Raw genomic sequence first — 21,751 nt, forward strand, 5'->3', positions numbered from 1 at the left:
ACTTGGGGAAGAATCGCTGCAGTTAGAAATACTCCAATGTCATTTTCATCTATGATCTTCCTTTGGGCAATAAATAGCAAGCTACTCACTTGTCTCTTGGCTTCTCTTAGCTTCCTCTTAAGAGCTGTTAAAATTCTTTGCACCTCCCAGAGTCTCTCTTCTTTGGATAAGTCTTTTATCCCTGCCTGCAAGTCTCGGTGTAAACAGTTCAGTAGGAACTCCTAGAAATATAACCAAGGCAATTAGTTCGTTAGTACATCAGAGCAGGGGAAAAAATACAGCACTGGCTTCATGACAAAAGGCGTGGAGTTCTGCTTTTCAAAGCACGTGGCATCCCACAACAGGACAACTGTGATACAATTACACTCTTATGAAAGTTTACTGCTGAATTTATCAAATCCAGGACAAAACCAAACCAAACAACTGAAGTATTCACCAACCTGTCGTCTGATTTCTTCTTTGATGCTTTCCTGTGTCTCTGGTAGTGCTGGCATGGTCGCCATGTTTGACCAACGAAGAGGTTTTGTTACCTGTTTTAGGGTCACATTCCCAAAGAACTCTTGAACATGCGTAAAAAATACATACAGGACACGGTTGCTGATCTGAAAGGAAGGGCATGGAAGATGAGAACACTGGCTAGGTTGATTTCTTCACATAATCTGCACCTGTGAAGCACAGTATCTTTCTCCAGAAATGCAAGGGCTTTCCATCACTTGCAAATACATAGAATGGTTTGGATTGGAAAGGACCTTTATGATCATCTATTTCCAAACTTCTTGCTATAGGCAGGGACACCTCCCTCTAGACCTCCCCATCCAGCCTGGCCTTGAATGCTTCCAGGGAGGGGGCATTCACAGCCTCACTGGGCAACCTGTTGCAATGTCTCACCACCCTCACAGTAAAGAATTTCTTCCTAGTACCTAATCTAAATCTACCCTCTGCCAGTTTAAAGCCATTTCCCCTTGTCCTGTCGCTACCTGTCCTTATAAAAAGTCCCTCCCCAGCTTTCCTGCAGGCTCCTTCAGGTACTGGAAGGCTTCTATAAGATCCCCCTGGAGCCTTCTCCAGGCTGAAGAGCCCTAACTCTCTCAGCCTGTCCTCACAGGGGAGATGCTCCAGCTCTATGACCATCTCTTTCTTTTTGCTCACGCAAAGGTGGAATTGATAGCAAATAGGTAAGCAGGAACACCAAACATACTGTGCTATGGATGGCTGCCTCCTCTCTCCTCCCAAAACTTCAGTATTTTCACCAACTTCTCTCTCAGATTTAAAACAGTTAAAAAAATTGTTTGAAAGGAGCTGCTACCATATTCCTTGCTTTAAAATGAGATAGAAGCAAATATTTATTCTGATGCTGTACCTTCCATTAAAATTTAAAAACGCAGCCTGAAAGAAGGATTAGAATTCTGTCTCTGCCTGTATTTTACTTGCTAAAATCTACTCAACAATGAAGCACGATTGGGCCTGCATCATTTTACATTAATAGTTGCTTTTGTTTCATAGAAAACAACTGGCACAGCAAAACAGCAGAGAAGAACAGCCCTTGTCCCACTAGGCCTCCTCCCGGACTCTTAATAAAGCAGTGCTTTTCTGACAGATGAACTTTCTTCTAGAAAGCCCACACCCACTGCCATGTTTCCAGCGGCATGGATAGGACTGATTCTGAGCTGCATTTAATACAAAGTTGTTCATCAAGGAATTAACCAGTCTAGAAACCACCAAAATCTTCCTAGAAAACTAGTCAGCAATCTGACTGCAGACACCACAGCCATTATACCCAAATCATCACAAGATCTGTTTGCAGCACAGGGCTCCGTGCCTTGATAGCAAAATTAAGCAACAAAATACTCTTCACTAAGTCATCACTGTGTCAGAAACCCAGAAACTCTTCATTTGCTTGAATTATAAGATTAATTCAATGTTGAATTACTTGTGCTCACAGAGTAAAAAAACAGTCTTTGCAGTGTTTTCATAATAGCTGATACCAGGCCCATGCTATGCAAACTCACCTTCAGAAAGCCTTCCCTCCCCTACTTTCTTGCATTTTATGTTCCCAAAGTATAAAGAAGAGCTTTAATTCAGCTTAACTGAACCAGACAGTGCCTGACACACACCTGCAAGAGAACTCCTATAAAGAAGCCTTTCTTGTGCTGACGCTCTGCTCTAGCACTTGTGTGGGGCACGTACCTGGACAGTAGGGCTGAGCACTATAGAAATATTCTGGATGTTCATTTTTGTTTCCAGTTCCTTTGCGATAACGTGGTCCATGTGCACAATGAGCCAAGAAATGAGGAGATGGTTACACTCGGGCAGCTCTTTCAGCAGCCTCTGGCACTCCTGGACTTTCTCAGCTTCTGTGCTCTTTCCACAAGCATCTTCAAAGCGGGGCATTAGCTCTTTGGTAAGCAAGTTTTCAGGCAGTTCTCGTAGGTACTGTTTCAGCAAGCTGGCTACTGTGTTGGGCTCATATTCTTCCAGGTTGGGAGATTCTTCTCGGTCATAGGCTGCTTTGAGCTCATCAACTTTTGACTTTATTCCTGAAAATATTTAAATAAAGAACACAATTCTTCAACTCTATGTGCATAACAGTTATAAGTCTTTTGTTTGTTTGTTTTTGTTTTTGAGAAGCACTTATTCCTCTTCTCCTTGCAAATTAAACTAATTGAAAATACCTTTTAAAGATTATTCACATGTGACAACGTTAAAATTGCAATTCAGGATTAACTTGATCACTGTATCTAAAAGCACTGACCACAGCTATGAGGCCCAAACCCAGCACTGCTGACATTCCAAATCAGCTGGGCCCAGCAGTTCCTTTACATCGAAGAACATGAAATAGGTGAGGAATGAGAGAATAATGTAATGTATGTTTCAGGGAATCATAGAATGGCTTGGGTTAGAAGAGACCCCAAGGATCATCAAATTCCAACCCCCCTGCCACAGGCAGGGCCACCAACCTCCAGATCTGGTACTAGACCAAAAGCACCACAAGTGCTGGTACACTGCTAGGCCATTGTCTTTCAGAGCTCTCAATTTAAGTGCTCTCGCGCACACCAGAGGGTGCTATTGCACTGGAGAACACCTGGACAGTACAAACATCAAGAGCACCTTACGGAAAACAAACCTTCCGTGAACATTCCCAACGCAGCATGCCCTGAAAAAAATGTACTGCCAGAATGAGCCCACAGAGGAAACTAAGAAACTGCTGAGCATCCCTACCAAATACCATGCAGACCATCAGGTAAAGACAGCTTAATGAAGCCTTTAGCAATTGTCTGATTACTGCTTTGCAGCGCTGACAGTAACTTGTCCCAGGTGCTTTCCCCCAGGTTCCTTTTCTCACTTGTTTTTGCTCCCTTAAATGTGCACGCTGAAATACTTGCTTGGGTTTCACTGCACAGAGCTCACAAAGGGATTGTTTTGTTTAACACGACTACAGACCACGCTGCTTTATGTAAGCAGGTGTTACACAACTACTGTGGTTAATTACCCTGCTGTGGCTAAGCTTAAATGTGAAACTTGCATTTTCTGCTTATTAGTGACTTTGCCCAAACAAAAGAAGCTATTAAGAAGAAAAAAATACACAGAAAAAAGCAACAGTGGGAAGCTTAAGTTGTAAAATGGTTATTTTTCATCTTTGCTTTTGCCATCAACAAGCACAGCATTTCTCATGCACAAGTAATAAAAATTAAAAAAAAAAAATACAAGCTTGCCAATGCAGCGCATTTAATTCATACTTACCATCATCCTATCACAACAGGTCAATTTAAATATATTTTTACTGCCTTTAAGCAATACCATGACATGAGCAACTTTTCTGGTATTTTAGGGTTTGCTTAGCTTTAGCCACCTGATAATCTTTTCAATAATTAAAATCAAGGCAGCTTTAAATAGCATCTCTAGGTGTTTAAAGTGGTAAAACAAGAAGACAAATGCAAACTAAAGAACGTGTACATCAGAACACTCAGAATACCTGAAACTCTGTAGATGCCTTCACACTTCATGCCATACTTCTCGACGTAATCTATACATTCACGGAAAACTGCAGGCAGGCGGATGCCATCATACATCATGGTCCTGTCTACTGCGTCAGACAACGGAATGCCAAACACAGGTCTGTGACTTGGAACATCCACTTGAGGTATCTCTGGCTCCTGAATTGGCTTTTTCTTTTTCTTCTTCTCTTTCCACTGTTTTACAACATCTGCCGCAGTTAAGTCTTTTGACTTCTTCTCTTTGTGTTTGTCTTCCTTATGCTTGTCTTCCTTGTGTTTTTCATCTTTGGGTTTCTCTTTTATTTTAAAATCCTTTTCCTTTTTTTTGGAAAAGCTGGGTTTCTTGAAGACATGTATTCCCTTGGACCGCTTCAACTTGGAAGGACTTTCAGCTTCATCGCCAGAACTGTCCTCTTGGAAGGCAGCATAACCTTCCGCTAGGAGGCAAAGGAGGGAAAGGCAAGAGGACAACCGTAAGTCGGTTTGCTTTGCTGATATTCAGCTAGGAGAGAAAAAGTAGTATCTAAGGAGGAGAGAGAAGTTACATGGGGAAAAACATAGTGTCTGCCTCACTCTTCCGAAGGCTTTTCGTAGTTGTTACACAATGAAGTGGACAAAGACTAAATCGAGATTGCAAGTCACATCAAAGATAAGCCACACTCCTCCTGCATGATCTAAACAATTCATACTTTACATACTTACTCATAATTGCAATGTCCATCTTATGTGCTAGTTTCCCATTTAATAGTCAAGGAAATGCAAAAGAAAAAGAACCGTCTCGCAACTTCTCTATGTTCCTGCAATCAACAGTATAAGAGTCGGTAAGGATCATCTGCTACATACATATAGGCCTAAAAAGCCTTCTAATGAAGAACAAACAAAACTTCAGGCACTGAACTCTCCAACCCCATTCCAAAACGTTATGAATTTTAAGATGAGTATGAAATTAATAAAGTTACAGTCACAAACAAAATGTCAAAAAAAAAAAAAAAAAAAAAATAGCCAAGCAAACTTACTTTTCCATTGGAAGAATAAAACAACTCCAGTAGCACTACCACTATACCTGTCAGTGAAATTGTATTTTTGTCTTAAAAACTGTACGTGAGATCTCCAAACGAGTCCGTGGCACAGCACGCCGTTTCAGCACCAAAACACCAAGTGTCCTTTAAAGCATCTGCACCAGCATTTTCATTAACTACGCCTCCGCAGCTGGCCCTGCCTATCCTTCAGGCAACAACAACAGGGAGGATTACAAAAGAACAGCCAAACAACAAAAAACTCCATTAACTAAACAAAAAACCCACAACCAAAACCAACAACATAGAAACCAATGCAACTTCCATGTCAATTCATTGTGATTTTACACGCACCGTGCCCCAAAGAAAGCAAGCCAGAAACTTGTTCAACAAAGAAGGCATTTCACCTGCATGTCATCTGCACCGCCTACGTCCCCCAATGCAGTGGAAAAGAAGCTCTTGCCTCAGTGTGATACCCCTGTTATACAGATGCCTTGACACTCTTCCCCCACCTGTAGACAGTGCCTCTGCCTGAATGAAGCACAGTGACAGCCAAGTGCTGTTTCTGACTGAACAGACCTAGTTGGTGAAAAATTAAACCCTTCCTTAAGTGATGTGAGAAAGTCTAATGGAAAGATGAGAGGTTGTACGTCTGCAGGCGAGACACTCTGTGCAAAACAACCTTTATTCACCTGTTCTAAAAGCTGCAACTAGTTTATCAGCAGAACTTCAGCACATCCAAAGAGCTCTCTACATTTTGAAGCCTTCTTATATGCTTTGTAAGTAATATTTAATAGTTAAAAACATGAAATGTATTAAAATGTGGGACTACAATCAAATAACTACAATCACTTGACCAGTTTTCCCATCCTGGACTCTTTCCTAGAACTACCAAACACATATTCCATGGAAGAATGGATAAAGATCTACTGGAGAATAAGCAGCAACCAGGTCTTGACCTCCCCATATCGCTAGATCGCTGCTCACTCTTCTCGTAAACTAACAATGAAAATGGGTAGGGAAATCTGCAACGCATAAGCTAAGGATTCAGTTCTGGGATAAGAACAGCACTGATGTAGCAGGTGCAGGACAAAGCAGTACACCTCACCATCACTTCCTGTCAGAATGAGATGGGGCTGCACAGATTTAAGATGGGGTTCCCAGATGTCACTCCTGAGCAGAAAGCTAAATCTTCACCAAAGGGAGCCCGGAACAATCCGTCCTCAACACTTCCAACTGGGTAGCTGTAACAGTGCCCCATCTAACAAAGTGGAGTTCCTCCCAACACACGTACCATGCCCAGTGTCAGCACCCACAGTGCCAGTCAGCACAAGGAGCCTGCACTTGGAGGCTGATTCCAGCAATAAGCAAAGCACCACATTTCAACACTCCGTGTTGCAAAACAAATTCTTAATGCTCTTCAAGCCCTTCGGTAACACCAGTAACAGCACATTACTGAAACTGGTATTTCTTGACTTCATGAGAAGACATGAAGCAGCAAGTCACATACAAAACCAGCCTACTTTGTCTCAGCAACGTAAGTTTACAAATGTATACTCATCAGAGATTCACTGAGAATCTCTTACCCATACCATACGGGAGTTTCTATGTCTTCCAGAGTAGGCTAATTTTATTTAGAAGTAACTGTACTTCTGGTAGTAATATTACAGCACCTCTTTCACCAGTGACACATTGAAATATAAGCAACCCAAATTTATACAGAAGAAAAATAATTGAAAGCACGCGATAAATCAGGTAATTTTAAACGTGGCATGTTACATTACATCATAGAATATCCCAACTTGGAAGGGACACACAAGGATTGAGTACAACTTCCAGCTCCACAAAGGACCACCCAGAATTGTTCTTCAAATGCCCCTTGAACTCCAGCACTCGGGGCTGTGCCGCCCGTTCCATGCCCACCGCCCTGTGGTGAAGCACCTGTCCCCAACCCCCAGCTGCCCTCCCCTGACACAGCCCCATGCCGTTCCCTCGGGCCCTGTCGCTGTCACACAGAGCAGAGCTCAGCGCCGCCCCTCCGCTCCCTGTGAGGAGCTGCAGCCGCCATCAGGCCTCCCCTCAGCTCCTCTGCTCTGGGCTGAGCAAACACAGGGACCTAAACTGCTCCACTTATCTGTTGAACTCTAGACCCTTCACTGTTACTGTAGCCCTCCTCTGGATGCCCTTGAATGGCTTGATGTCCTTTTTATACAGCGGGGCCAAACCCGCAGCCAGTGCTGGAGGTGAGGTCGCACAGCACGGAGCAGACAACTCCTCCTTTTGCTCGGTGGCGGTGCTGGGCCTGGTGCAGCCCAGGCTGTGGGTGGCCCTTCTGGCAGCCAGGGCACACTGCTGGCTCAGGTCCGAGTTGCTGTCAGCCATAACCCCAGATCCCTTTCTGTGGGGCTGCCTCTTGTCCCCAGGCTGTACATCTATCTGGGGTTGCCCCATCCCGTGTGCGGCATTTGGCACTTCTCTTGTTCAGCTTCACGTGGCTGGTGATTGCCCACTCCTCCCATCTGTCAAGATCTCTCTCCAAGGCCTCTCTGCCCCAAAAGGATTCAACGGCTCCTCCCAATTTACCATTGTCCACAAACTTACCTAATATAATTTGAAGTCCTACATCCAAGTCATTGATGAAAACGTTAAAGAGAACTGGCTCTAAAATGGGGACCTACAGCACCCCACTGGTGACTGCCCGCCAGCCTGATGTAACCTCATTTACTATAACCCTCCAAGCCCAACTTGAGAGTTGGCTGGGAGTTTATTGTTACTGTAGTCATAGTCCTCCAGCTCAGGGCTCTGGGGGTCTCACGGAGCCCATCATTAGTGTCGAAGACAGGTGAAGGTGTCAAATGTTTCTCATTAAAGTGATTGACAGTAATTGTTTAAATGCCAAATTACATAACCATAGCAGGTTGTGTATTGCCCAAAAAAATCAAAGCAGGCGGGCAGAAAAGCCACCAGATATCCCTGTTCAATTACATAAGTAGAATGTTCTGGGTGTATCTGCAGTAATTACCATGTTTGGATGGTACAAGAGATACCAAAAGGTTTGTATTCAACTGAATCCTATATCTGACTGGTGATTACATGACATACATACAATAGGGTCAGGATGTGCTGAATGCTTTTTATGTTACAGCTGCAAGAGAAGATGTGACTATTCCTGCATTTTGCATTTATGTCATTTTTATACTTCATCCCTAAACTCCTCTAACAAAAAATGCTTTGCATCAGCTGTACAATGCGTTATAATCTCTTGTGGAAGAGAGCAGTTACGTTGCTAGCAGTGTACAGATCTGCAGGTACTTGCTGAAGTAGCATTTTCCCTCTTCAGCTTTCAGTCTGACTATTGCCATGAGACACGCACATTACACAACAAAGAAAACCAGCCATGCTGTATATAATACTGACCTCTCACAATTCTAAATTCATCCATGGCATCCATGGCATACATTTAGAGGCAGGAGGGCAGCATTACCAAAGTTGGTTTGCAAAGACGAAAAAAGCCCTACAGACAATGGCTTTATTTCAGAACCAACTAATACAGAATTTATCATAGAATCATAAAATGGCCTGGGTTGAAAAGGATCTCAAAGATCATCTAGTTTCAACCCCCCTGCCACAGGTAGGGTCGCCAACCAGGCTGCCCAGAGAATCAGCAATTCAGTATTAGTATTAGGCTAATGTTATTTACAAGAGAAAAAATAAGGTAGCAGCTTTCTTAAGACCTGTAGGAACTTTGGTTGTTAGTTTTAACTAGAGGATAACACGGGTTTGAGTTAAGGTACCCTTCAGGCACAGGCCTTCTAAACTGTGGTAGAATCAACAATTTCTGCAATCCAGGAAATGGGTTTGATTTAAAGTAGTGTAGTGGCTGCAAATTCTTAATGAGTAATTATTTGAATGTGTGCATGCTTATTACAAATGGTCATCGTATTCACTCCAAAAAGCCATAATCTTGTGAGCTGTCTCATTGGCTTTGGTATTCCCAGTTTCACTTCTAGGAATTAGCGAGGCACAAAGGCATCCATAGCATCCAGCATTTGGGCCATGTACAAAGGCAATGTAAAACATGGAAAAATATTGTGAAGCTTTGTCAAAAAAAACAAAACAACTCAATTGGGTGGCTGTGATACTTAGGTTTTAGAGGGCTGGAATTGGATTGGAGAAAACTGCAAGATTAGACTAAACTAAGAAGCTAATGAAAAAAAGAATGGAGGTTATTAGGCCTCAATGAGTGGTACAGCGTGCATATGAAAGCTTGAAATGGTAAGTAATAACAAACACTGAATACACAAGGCATGAAAAAAGAAACAAGTTAAATGTTGCTTAAACCAGCTCTTTCAAATTTAAATGTGTAAAATTCAGGTCAAACTTAGAGCTTTACTTTAGCTAGTTTTTCAGCTAAAATTTCAAATAGCATCTATTTGGAAATACACTTGGAAATCTCCACTCAGGATCTGAACTGATAATGCTATAGGACTATCACGCCAGGCAATTACCAACACACTGCTAAAGGCTTTACATAAATACGTTTATCAGCAACTCTGGGCATGTGCTTGGTGCCTGTACAACAACAACAAAGTCCTTTTCATGAAGAGAAACAGGTATTGCACAAAGTGCGTGTTGTTCACTTCCTTCACACCTAAACAGGTTTAAAGAGGAAGAAATCACAACAATAACAGAAAAACCAACACTGGGAATACCAGGCAATTTTGAGAAAGACAGAAAAAGGACTTAAACATGAGATAAGAGGTCGCCTACTCACTTCTTTTTTCTTTCTTTTTAAATTTTCCTTTCTTCTTCCCATGCTCCTTTTCATCATCAGATACTATATCTGGAGGCTCATGCAAGCTGTCGTGAGGTGGCGAAGGCTCACCAGTACGGTACAACCCAGGGAATTTTGTAGGGCTGATCTCTTCAGAGCTGGGAGTACGAGCAAGACCCCCACTGTGTTCTACCCGACGGTGTTCACTGGGGCTGCTGGTGGGAGGCAGGAAGCACTCGGTCATTCTGATTCCCTGATATCAAAGTGAAATCTTCTGCTACCTGTCCATCACACCTGTAGCAGGCAAAAAAGAAACCATGAAAAAAATGTTAGCAGTCATTTTCAAAGCACTTCGTTTAGAGCTCCGTCTTGGAAATGTTAACAAACATCAATGCCTTTTACAAGGAACGCTCCACCCGATGTCATGAGGCAACAATAAAACACAGCAGGCCCTAAGCTTAGTGCTTGTAGAATCTAGCCATTAGCTGCCAAGCCAGCTAACACAATAGGAGAGCTGTTATTTCAGCCAGCTTTGCTTTACACCACGCCAAACATTACGTATTAAGTATCAGAACATAGATTTTACATATAGAGAAATTCTTACAAAATTTAGAGGCAGTTTGCATGTTATGAAATAGCTAACTTTGCGTCTTTGAAATAAAATAGGATTGTTTGGAAGCTCAGACCATCAGTGAGGACTGCATTTGCACCAAGACCACTTTCATCTTTCTCAGGCATATTTTATAAATGCAAATAAGAACTTGCCTAACCTGTTGCAGTAGGAGAGAGGAAAAAAAAGTCCTGAAATCAAACCCATCTTCTAATTATGTAAATGTAAAGAAGATAGAACAAGTATAACTGTTTTTTTTTTCCTGGTATGCAGCAATCAGAACTTAACCTTTGAAGAGGCTACACCAGATCCTCTGTACCCAGATCCTTCTGTGCTGTTTCATGGGGAGTTCTGGCAAAATTAAAACTAAGATGAAGATTGCTAAAAGAAGCCAATAAGTGAATTCCCAGTAATGGAACTCATGAGCAAAGAGCAATGCCTAATGTAGATGAATTTCAGGAATTCCACAGGACAAGTGATGCCATATGGAATGTCAGCTTTCTGAATTTGGCCTTTTGTGACTGAACACCCATACAGGTCTATCTGGTGCGAGGAGCCGCACTTCATGACCTTTGTGGGTGCCAGAGGGTCTTATGGTTCTATGAAAAAATAGAGTAAATCCCAAGGGGGAAAACAGTCATTTCCTACACCTGTTAATACACTTGAATGACAGGTCAAGTCATAGTTACATGCTAACTTGAACTTTAATCCAACTTAAGTCTGTGCTGCCTTGCTGCAGCTTAAAAGCCTGCTAAATCTACTCTAAGACAGATAGAAGGGAAAACAATCATTTTTAAAGCTGCCAGCTCCATAACCTGGTTGTCTGCGCAGCCTTACAAAGTGCCATAGCAACCACAAGGCTGAGATTAGGAGGGAGGTGCTCTGCAGACAAAGGGATCAATGGTGTAGCCATTGCCTCAAACAGAATTAAAACACGTTAAGATTCCACACAAACACCACATAAGACCTATCTCCACGAGAATTATGTTATTGTAACAACATATCCAGAAACAACAGCTCAGGCTTCTGCACTAGCCATTAGATTCTGCAGTCATCTCTCGTACTCCTGCTGCTTAATGTAGATATACTGAGTAAACTCCAGTCAACACTTTGCTAAGGAAGATAAACAATCACAGATACCCGGTATTTTATAAAACCCATATTTAGGGAAACGGGATACCTACTGGCTAAGCAGGAACTCCTGACACATCACAGACACTGGACTAACCTGCAGCAGAAAGCCTCTTTTAAAGAGAACAGCATTAACACAAGATAGAGCCTTTTTCTTTTCTGACATGCTTCCTGGCTATTTTCACATTTTTCATGGATACTGAATATTTCACTGCTGTACTAATTTGATACTGCATTTAACGGGTAAGAATACATTTTAGGAGAAATATCTTAGCCTCTACAGCTTCAGACTTAGACATACCAAAAGACTTTCAACTACAGAAGCACATTCAGCACTACCAGTGACACAGACTGGCAATACTGTTGCGTCTCACCCAAGTATCAGATCTGCGAAATGTGTTTACATCATGTTTTTGACCCAAAAAAACCCTACAAGCCCAGAGCTGAAAGGAGCCCTACCAAAATCTACCAGAAGCTGTTAACAGCAGACAACAGCAGCTCAGGGACATAAATTAGAAACATATTTTGTAGCAAACAGGATAGACCACGTCTACAAATGGGTCTGTGCTTAACATGGGCAAGAGTGGTAAGTGCAAAGAGTCCCTGTGCAGTGGAGTTGGATGAGACAATCTGTAAAGGTCCCTTCCAACTCATACGACTCTGTGATGGAGGGTGAGAACGACATCACTGTAAAGGCACACACAGCAACCTGGAAAACATGTCAGAATTAGCCCATCCGTTGCACAGCACTCTGCAGTTGTGTTTTCCTCAGTTACTCAGCTCCTGGGGGCTTGTTTACAGATTGGCAGAATAAGGACAAACATAACATGGAATGGTATTTTGCCAGGCTAATAATCTAGATGTGTCCAGCTAAGCGGCTTTTGTTGTTACTTTTGAATTGTTTCTAAACTCTCCTCTTTCAACTATCTGTATGAAGACCAGAGTGAAAAATTAATTACATCTGAAGAGAAGTACCTCGCTGCAGGAGATCACTCACACAGTGCTTATGGAAATCAACAGCTCCTCAGATAAGAACTCAGATAGGGCACAGTAAGACACAGGATTAAGATAAGAAACAAAGCAGTCACGAGATCTTTTCTATGATTCGTTCTTTATTTCTGCTAGCATCGAAACACTAAGAAAAAATAACAATGTATATTTGTAAATGCAAAATTACAATGCAACTGTGTTTGTTTCGTATGTTTTGATTGTTTTACAGCCTTTAAAAGGCATTACTCTCCTATACCGTAACTTCCCAGGCCTTGAAATAAAGGAGAAAACTCCATTGCGCTCAAACTACACCACGGCTTATCAGAAGCAGATCCTTAGGCCTACCACAAACATCTCTTCCACTCCTACCAATGGACGTTCATGCACTATTACTGCACAGATCTGTGCCTCTCCTCTGGCTTTTACAAATATTTGCTGACAGCAAGACGTGGCGTGACTGAAAAATCACAGGTCTTCTCTACATTTTGAGGAGGAATGCTCCTAATGGGCTGATTCTCCTGCCAAGTTCTCTCTCACACTTGACCTCTTCTTCCCAGTCCGTGACTGCTCCAGTCCGGGCCTGCTGCTCTTTGCTTCCAGTTGCTTCTTTTCTCACTCAGTCACAAGGTTTAACAGCCCACCGCTGACACATTAACACCCTTTCTCCTTCCCCCACCCCAACTGCAGTAGATCGGTGTCACAAGAGCCCTTTGTAGCATAGTTCAGCTCTCTACCTGCTCCAGCAGGTTCCTTCTGCTGAACTGGCCAGTGGAAGAGCTCAAAACAATCACTGTAGACGGAAAGCAGAGGAGCAGCAGAACCATGGTGTAACAAAGGCAACCTCCCCTCTTTGCGCAGTTCATGTTTGTGATGCTGCGGGCACAGCTTCATGACCCAAATTTCACCTCATTCTTGCTATTTTCCTCATAACTACAAGCTTCGATTTCTTTACCACTCACTGCTAGTACTCCCACAGTTCCAGTCTGATTTCTTTTTCATCCTCAGCACGTCACAACACAGCATGCTTTGGCCTCTGTGACCCACACTTCTTGCACAGTCTCACCCACTCCTCTCCCTTGATCTTCACTCAGTCGGTTCAGGCTGCTTGCTTGCAGATTCTACTTCTTCCTCCTTTTCTCATTAGCTACTGGTTCCCACTTCCTCCAAGATACTCCTCTCTGCTGCAGTCATTCATTCCCTCCTAACTACTGACCTTCTCACCTCGTTCTCATTCCTCCCACCAGCCTTCAGTCTCTCTCCCAAGTAATGCAAGAAATTATCATCTTCCCTACCTCCCTTCCCACAGCAGACTCCCACCAGTTCCTGCTTGCTCGATATTTGATTCTTCTTCCAAAAGAAGCCAATAAAATTGTTATATGACAACAGCAGAGAACTTTTCCCAGTCCCAGTGCCAGCTCAGACGCAGCTACTCTTGTCAATATCCCAAAATGCAGTTTCAGAAAGCATCTTCCTGCTCAGCACGGATCTGAATATTCATCACTGCACGTGAAAACAAAAAGCTGTTACTGAACACGTACAGGATTGTGACCTTTCCTCTGTTCCCCAAAGAAGTGTCAAATCCAAATTAAAAAGGGTTTTAAACCTGGGAGGCAAAAGGCATGTCCTTAACACAAGGACTCCACCATTTTTTCAAGACCACAAAGACCAGAATGTGGGTTAGGGAGAAAAAGAGAGATGCCTAGATGCCTACAGAGCTAAATCAGCCTTGTTCTTGAAAACAGTTCAATTCTCTTCTAAAATAAAATAAAATAATCAGCCTGAGCTATGTACCTAGAAAGAAAAACAATGTTAAACAAGTGAAGTTTGAGAAATCCATAGAAAGAAAAAACAAATAGAGAAAGACGTAACAGGCAACTTTAATACAATCTCACTTGTTACAGTGTGACATAAAAAATGGCATTAACACATTTAAGAGAGGCAGTGTTGGAAGACCAAACTCACAGCTCTTTCATGCAGTATAAAAGTATATAAGTATACTTATAAAAGTATAAAACCATTATTTCAATTTTGTACCAAGTCCACATTGAGACTTTGTACCCCGTTACCAATTACAATAGCTGAAGTAAATTAAAGCAGGTGATTGCATGCACGGATGCTGTTTTGTAAAATTACTGAGCAGAATAAAGGACACTGGGAATTCTGCTGCAATAAGAAATATGTAAGACCACATCTGAAGCATGGCGGGTGTCCCCCAGGTCATCCCATGTCCCTGCACACAGCTATACTGAGAGATCTGGATGATGTGCTGAAAACAGTGCCAAGAAGTCAGCAATCAGAGGAAGGAGGTCAGGTGTGAACACTCACTCAGCTGTCAAAATGCACTCTCACAGCTACACAAAAGCAAGATCCACAACACGGCAGCGCCTCATCATTATCAGTCTTCTGCCCAAAAGATGTGGCCATATGTGACAAAGTGATGTTATCCAAAGACATGCGGCATGCTGCACTGGGGCAAAAGCACCCCAGCAATAAGCAATGTTCCATTTTGGAAAGTAGTGAGCCAGAAAAGAAGAAAAACTACCAGTTGTAGTCAAAGCACTTCAGAAACAAAGATGACTTAGAGAATAGATGTAAGTAAGCTACTGCAGTTCATGCTGTCACACAGCAAACTGACGTCTGTTCTATTTAACAAACACTGCCCTTTTCTTTGCTGAACAGGGCAGCGCGGCCACAAGAAGAGAGAGGGAAGTGCATCATGTAGACAGGTAAAGCAAGTTTAATATTTCACAAGTTGGAGTAACCACACAAACAGCATTAAGCAACTCTCTCATGAGTCATTCACTTACCATGATTGGGTATATTTTAATAGTTAAAGCTTCAAGAAGGGTCTTTAGTCTGGATGTCGGTTTTTGTTTTGTAGAACATCATTCAACTCCTAAACCTACAAGTACTTTACAAGATATGTGGTACTGTAAGAATGATCAAAAATTTACTGTAAGAGTTTGTAATCGCATAATTCAAGTTACACAAGAGCAAACTATTTTTTCCAAAACCAACGCCAGCACCAGAACAGCTCTGAAAGCAATATAAATAGATGTATGCATTTTCTCATTTAATTGCATTCTGTGCTGTGATCACAGTACCATGCAAGGCATCTCAAATTCTGCTCTGAGAGTCCATACCAGCTCAAAGGTGGTGACATATAAACACATCAGCTGTCCAAGAGAGCTACAACACAACCACATTTGAATGGACTGCTGCAGGACCAGCTCATATCCCAAACAGATAGCAATATCCGAGTTAGCCCTTTTACTGAGAGTATTCCAGTCCTTCCTTACTCCACTCATTAGGGAGACAACCTGAAAATAAACACTAAAGTAAATAAAGCAATATCCTAGACATTTCAGAAATATCAGAAACGTGGTTTCTCATCACATGATGATGAAATCTCCAGATATGTGGTAGCATATACTCTTTAGTTTAGTTCACTTCAGGAAAAGCAGTATGATAGTTTCTAGCCTACTAATTCTGTAGACCTCATCAGGATGCACTTTACAGGCTACTTTCAATATCAACCTTGGGGAAAACAAATCTTGAGATCCCCAGGGGAGAATTAAGTGCTTTCCTGCAAAGAGAAGGAGCATAACTGCATAAGGAAAAGCCCCTGACCACTCTGTGATTCTGGCCTTCTGCCTTGGCCAGGAGTGAAGAATATCCCTGCAGCCCACACTGCCTGTTCTGCTGTACCACCCTCCTTCCCTGCTGCAGCCTACCATGACATGTACATCCAACTGCCTGTTCCACAGCCAGCTAAAGCAGGTAGGCCATGGGGAAAACCTAGGCATAGAGTGCAACAATCAAAGCCATTCACAGAAACGACATGAACCACAAGAAACTCCCCTGCTCATTCCCACTCTTCACGGGTCCCTTACAGAAACACAGAATTGTTTGAGTGGGAAGGGACTTTTAAAGGTCATGTAGTCCAACTCCCCTGCAACGAACAGTGACACCTACAGCAGATCAGACTGCTTAGAGCCCCATCCAGCCTGACCTTGCGTGTCTCCAGGGTTGGAGCATCCACCACCTTTCTGGGCAGTCTGTTCCAGTGCCTCATCACCCTTACTTCAAAAAATTTCTTCCTTACATCCAATCTAAACCACCTCACTTTTAGCTTGAAACCATTTCTCCTTGTCCTATCACAACACACACTGCTAAAGACTCTGTCCCTTTCCCTCCTACAGCCTCCCTTTAGATAATGAAAGGCCACTATCAGGTCTCCCCAGAGCCTTTTCTTCTCCAGGCTGAACAGCCTCATCTCTCTCAGCCTGTCCTCATAGAAGAGGGTGTTCCATCCCATACCTCATTTCTGTGGCCTTTCTCTGCACACTCTTCAACAGGTCTGTGTCTCTCCTGTACTGAGGACTCCACATCGCAGCACTCCAGGTGAGGCCTCACCAGCGCCGAATGGAAGGGCAGGATCACCTCCCTAGACCTGCTGGCCGCACTTCCTTGGATGCAGCCCAGGGTACGGTTGGTTTTCTGTGCTGCAAGGTCACACTGCTGGTTTATGTCCACCTTCCCATCCACCGCTACCCCCAGGTCCCTTTTGACAGGCCCTTCCCCATGTCCTCCCCCAGCAGAAACTACTGTCATGAAAATGGCTTCAATCTGGAATGTTATATTATAATCACAGCCATATGTAAGAGATACCCTTGGAAATAACTGGCAAGAGGAAGTGCTGCTGTTTAATTTTTCTGCACAACGTGTTTCCATGAAGTTACAAGCAGAAGGTCTGGACACAGCCTCACGAGGCAGGTCGGTGCTGTAACCAGGCCATGCTTTTGCAGAGTATCTTGACTAGTTGGATACCTCCACCACAACTGCTGCTGCCCACACAGAGAATAATTCCTCACTTTTCAAACTTCTTGGAATACAGCTGGTTCAGCATTTGGGATTTTCCAATCCTTCTGCATATCCCGCTCCCAGTTCCCATGGTGTTGCTGCCACAAAATAACCCAATCCCAGCACCTCCCCTCATCTTGCTCAAACCCAGCATACTAATTGCCCATTCAATGCTTTTGTGTCTCCTTTTCCCAGGCTGAGCTGCACCTTGTCTCTCTCACAACCTCCTCACCACCCAGGTGTTCAGCAGTGAGAGCCATGCAACTTCAGTTTCACCATTTCACTTCACACCCAGTGCCTCACCTAATCTCAGCTCCTGGCTGCTCACCATTTCCCAGGTTTTCCCTTGCCACCTTCTGTTTCTCACACATTCAATTCTAAGTACGGCTTCTGAGAAGTACAGTCCACCCATGTGCAAGGAAATGTGGGAGGTCATCTCTTGTAAGACTTAAGTTGTCCCTCTAAAATACGGATGGCAATAACAAAGCTAGCCTGATTACTGAAATATTTATTCATTACAGAAATGGGATTTTTCTTCCCTGACAGCTTAATTCTCAGAAACAGCTTGAAGAATTTGGTTTGTGCCTTTTAGATTTAGAACAGGAAGTTTTACCACATAACAGATAAAGAAAAATGTAGTAAAAGGTTGTGGGTTTTTTGTTTTTTTTTTTTTCCGCAGAACAGCCTGGGTTCTAAAAGGAAAAGGACCACAATGATCATCTGGTTTCAACCCCCCTGCTATGTGCAGGGTCACCAACCACCAGACCAGGCTGCCCAGAGCCACATCCAGCCTGGCCTTGAATGCCTCCAGGGATGGGGCATCCACAACCTCCTTGGGCAACCTGTGCCAGTGTGTCACCGCCCTGAAATTTAAACAGTTTCAACAAATATGGGATTACCTCAGGTTTTGTTTGCCCTCGGGACTATATACAAGTTTTATACAATTCTCATCTCACCTCTTTTGAAGAGCTCTCTGGCCACCAAAGGAATGCAACCAGTCACACAGCATGACCTAGAGAATTTAAACTAATTTTTATACTTCCACCAGGTGCTGGACCAAGATGACAAATCTCTTTTATTACAGAGATTTCAGCTACTGCACTCACTCACTCACACTTTGCTCCCCCAACTCAAGCAGCTCCAGGACAGCAGTGCACTTAGTGGAGTCAGTTTAAAAAAAAAACAAAACCACTGAGTGATTGAACTATTTAAGTGCCAATAATCTGTTTTTTTTCCTTATTTTTATTTTAAAGCACATGCTAAAATACTCCACATGAGTATTAAAGCTTTGGCTTTAACCCTGATAACACGTTTGGGACATGCCTGCACCCCAGCAATCTGTGCTAAGATGCTGGCATAACTGTGACAACAGTAACTTGCCAGCAATAAGGATGCAACAGCATCTCCGCAGAAGCCCTGGGAATGTACTCAGTCTACAGGCAGACCACACGGCCACCCCATCACCACCATCCTCTTCATCCAGGCCAATTACAAGGAAACCAGAACATCCATGCTCCCCTACTCACACCTCATGATTTGCATCTGCTGGTTTGTCCTTCAAAAGCTGTTGTGTTACACATACTAGTGCACTCACTTTGGTAAAGTCTAGTTACACGTTGTCAGCAACAGAAATCTGCTTAACATGTAAAGGAAACAACAACAAACACACGCGCTACACGAGTTCAAGCCAGTACTTCTTAATCCACTACTGAGATACAATCTTTTAGACTGGATGTAGGAAAATCAGAAGTACCGTGCTTCATCACTGAATTGACTGAATTTTGATCACTACTTTATTTCCCTAATTTTCAAACAGCATTAGGTTCATTTTAAAACAGTCACTTCACAGTCTTGAACTGGAAGGTCGGTGTTAATGTTACCTCGACAAAGATACCTGGAACAGGCTGCCCACAGATGTGGTGGATGCCCTTGGGGACTTTCAAGGTGAGGCAGGATCAGGCCCTGGCAATCTGATGTAGCTGTGGTGTCCCTGTTCACTGCAGGGGAGTTGGACTAGATGGCCTTCAGAGGTCCCTTCCAACTCTAAGGATTCTATGTTTCTACATGGACTATTCAACTCTAAGGCCTGCAGTTCCCAGAAATAAGCATTTGTTGGAAGTAAAATTAATGCCATACAAACCTTTATGGTTAAAACCATGAAAACTAAGATTCTTGAGTTTTATATTCCCTTTTTGCCACATACTAAACAGACAAAAAGTTCTGCAAATTACAAGCTGTTGCTTGAACTGACAACCCTATAACATAAGGAGAAACTAAAAACAGCTTTACTTGGATGTCTTTACAGCGCGACACATGACACAGATGATCAGCTTCTATGGATGATTTCTTTCAAGTTTAAAACTCTGCACAATGCAATAAAATGCAGGCAAATCATACCAATGGTGAACACCAAAATACAAGTATGGTGGCTGAGACAGAGCTCATTCCGCACTGGCAACAGAAGGGAAAAACAAAGGAAGACTTTGATCTAGAGAAACTGCTCATATAACAGCTTCTCTGACCATTTTTTAATGATTATTTACTAATTCTGCCTCAGCCAAAATCAAAGATGTTGCAGAAGAGTCTTGTATAATATCAAGCTAACGCTGGTGCCACGACCTTGAAATCAAAGAAGGAGAAACCTCCCATCCTGCCTTCACCAGGCATTTTATTAGGTCCACGAGTAAAATCCATGCTGAGATTGGATTGCACTCAAATGCTTTCCTAACTGAACTGTAATAGACAGGAGTGACATTTTTCTGTCACAGCAGTTTTAGCAAAGTCTTATTTTAGATGCAGTTTAACACACCAAGAGATTTTTTTTCTGGTCTAGCTCATTTCATTTGGAGATCCATTTCGAGTCATACCAACACAGTAATGGTTTCACTGGCCTATAGGATTAACCTATAGCATTAACCTATAGCATTAACACCTGCTGGAGTAATGTTGATGCCTATCTAACCAATGCTATATACAAAAGGATTTTTGTTTTAATACAATAATTTTTATGAGTTTCCCCACAAAAATCAAGACCATATGATCACCTCTGTTCAGGCACATTCCCACTAAGGTCAATGACAACTCTTCATCACGAAGGCCACATGAAACACTTGGCCTTTATGCAAATTTATAAATGGTGTTATTTTGTTCAGTATATCTGGAGCTGGGAGTTTGCCACCTCTGCCCTAGATTCACTTAACACCCAAGGGGAAAGTCAGTGTAAATATGTATAAACTTAGTAGATTATCATCATCAACACACCTCCAGGGCTGAGATGTTGCAAAATGCCACACTTGAGCACTGAAACACCCACAAGCATATCCAGGGCAAGGAGGCCGTAAGGCAGGAGTTGCCCCTTGCAGCCAGCTGCCACCCAAGGGGTTCTCCCAACCAATGCCCCCAGCAGCCACACGTCTGCCCTCCTGAAGGCCAAGGTGGCAGTCTTACTGATCCACTTCTGACTTCATGAAGAACAGAGAACTCTATCATTTCACAGTTGCTACGCCCACCAGCTCTCAACCACATCTCCCACCAGTCTCTCCGTTCAGAAACAGCGGGTCTAGCAGGGAGTTTCCCCTGGCAGGTTCTCTTACCAGCTGTGTCAGGAAGTTATCTTCCACACACTCCAGAAACTTCCTTGATTGTCTCCCTTCTGCTGGATTGTACTTCCAGCAAACGTCAAGTAAGCTGAAGTCCCCCATGAGAACAAGGGCTAGCAATTGTGTGACTTCTGCCAGCTGCTTTTAAAACATTTCACATGCCTCTTCACCCTGGTAGAACAGTCTATAACATCCCACCAGGATGTTAGCTTGTTGGTCTTCCCCCCGATCCTCACCCATAAGGAATAAATCTAATCATTCCCAGCACTGAGCTCTACAAAACCAAACCACTCCCTAACACACTGAGCCACTCCATTGCCTCTCCTTCCTTAACTGTCCCTTCTGAAGAGCTTACAGCCATCCACCGCAGCACTAGAGTCCTAAGAGGGATCCCACCATGTTTCAGTGATGGCAATTAAGGCATAGTTTTCCTGCCACGCAATGGCTTCCAGCTCCCCTTTGTTGCCCATGTTGTGTACATTAGTATAGATGCACTTCAGCTGGGCTATTGGACACGTCCCAGCCACGGTATGCTGCCCCAGGCTCATATCTACTGAGTCTCCACCTCTAACTAAAAAAGTTGATGATCACACAGCACAGGACCACACAAGCTCTGGCTGCCATTCCCAACTGCTGTCTGCACAAGAAGAGTCACGCTACTTCAAATTAAATCAGTGCATGTAATTTAATGGAAGCCTGTATACACAGGCCAGAATAATGTCATCATACTCCCCCATGTCAAAACCAAATTATCGAGACTCAGTTAACATAAA

General features: G+C 43.0%; 1 protein-coding gene across 2 annotated transcripts in view; it reads right to left on the reverse strand.

Moving 5' to 3' along the window:
• Window positions 1–21,751, reverse strand: part of RALBP1 (ralA binding protein 1) — a 31,146-nt gene that overhangs the window by 4,473 nt on the left and 4,922 nt on the right. The window contains exons 1-6 of one of the 2 annotated variants that reach the window (XM_085220788.1): window positions 13,809–13,980; window positions 9,786–10,079; window positions 3,974–4,432; window positions 2,188–2,537; window positions 441–602; window positions 90–221 (exon numbers count right to left, since the gene is read on the reverse strand). In XM_085220788.1, coding sequence (XP_085076914.1) covers window positions 90–221; window positions 441–602; window positions 2,188–2,537; window positions 3,974–4,432; window positions 9,786–10,029 — 1,347 coding nt within the window. In that variant the 5' untranslated portion in view covers window positions 10,030–10,079; window positions 13,809–13,980. Of the gene's footprint in view, window positions 1–89; window positions 222–440; window positions 603–2,187; window positions 2,538–3,973; window positions 4,433–9,785; window positions 10,080–13,808; window positions 13,981–21,751 lie in introns of those variants that run through there. The other variant, XM_085220787.1, reaches the window with a different exon arrangement.

This window comes from Meleagris gallopavo, chromosome 3 (assembly GCF_905368555.1).
Source record: "Meleagris gallopavo chromosome 3, MGAL_WU_HG_1.1, whole genome shotgun sequence".
In the NCBI taxonomy this organism is placed as follows: domain Eukaryota; kingdom Metazoa; phylum Chordata; class Aves; order Galliformes; family Phasianidae; genus Meleagris; species Meleagris gallopavo.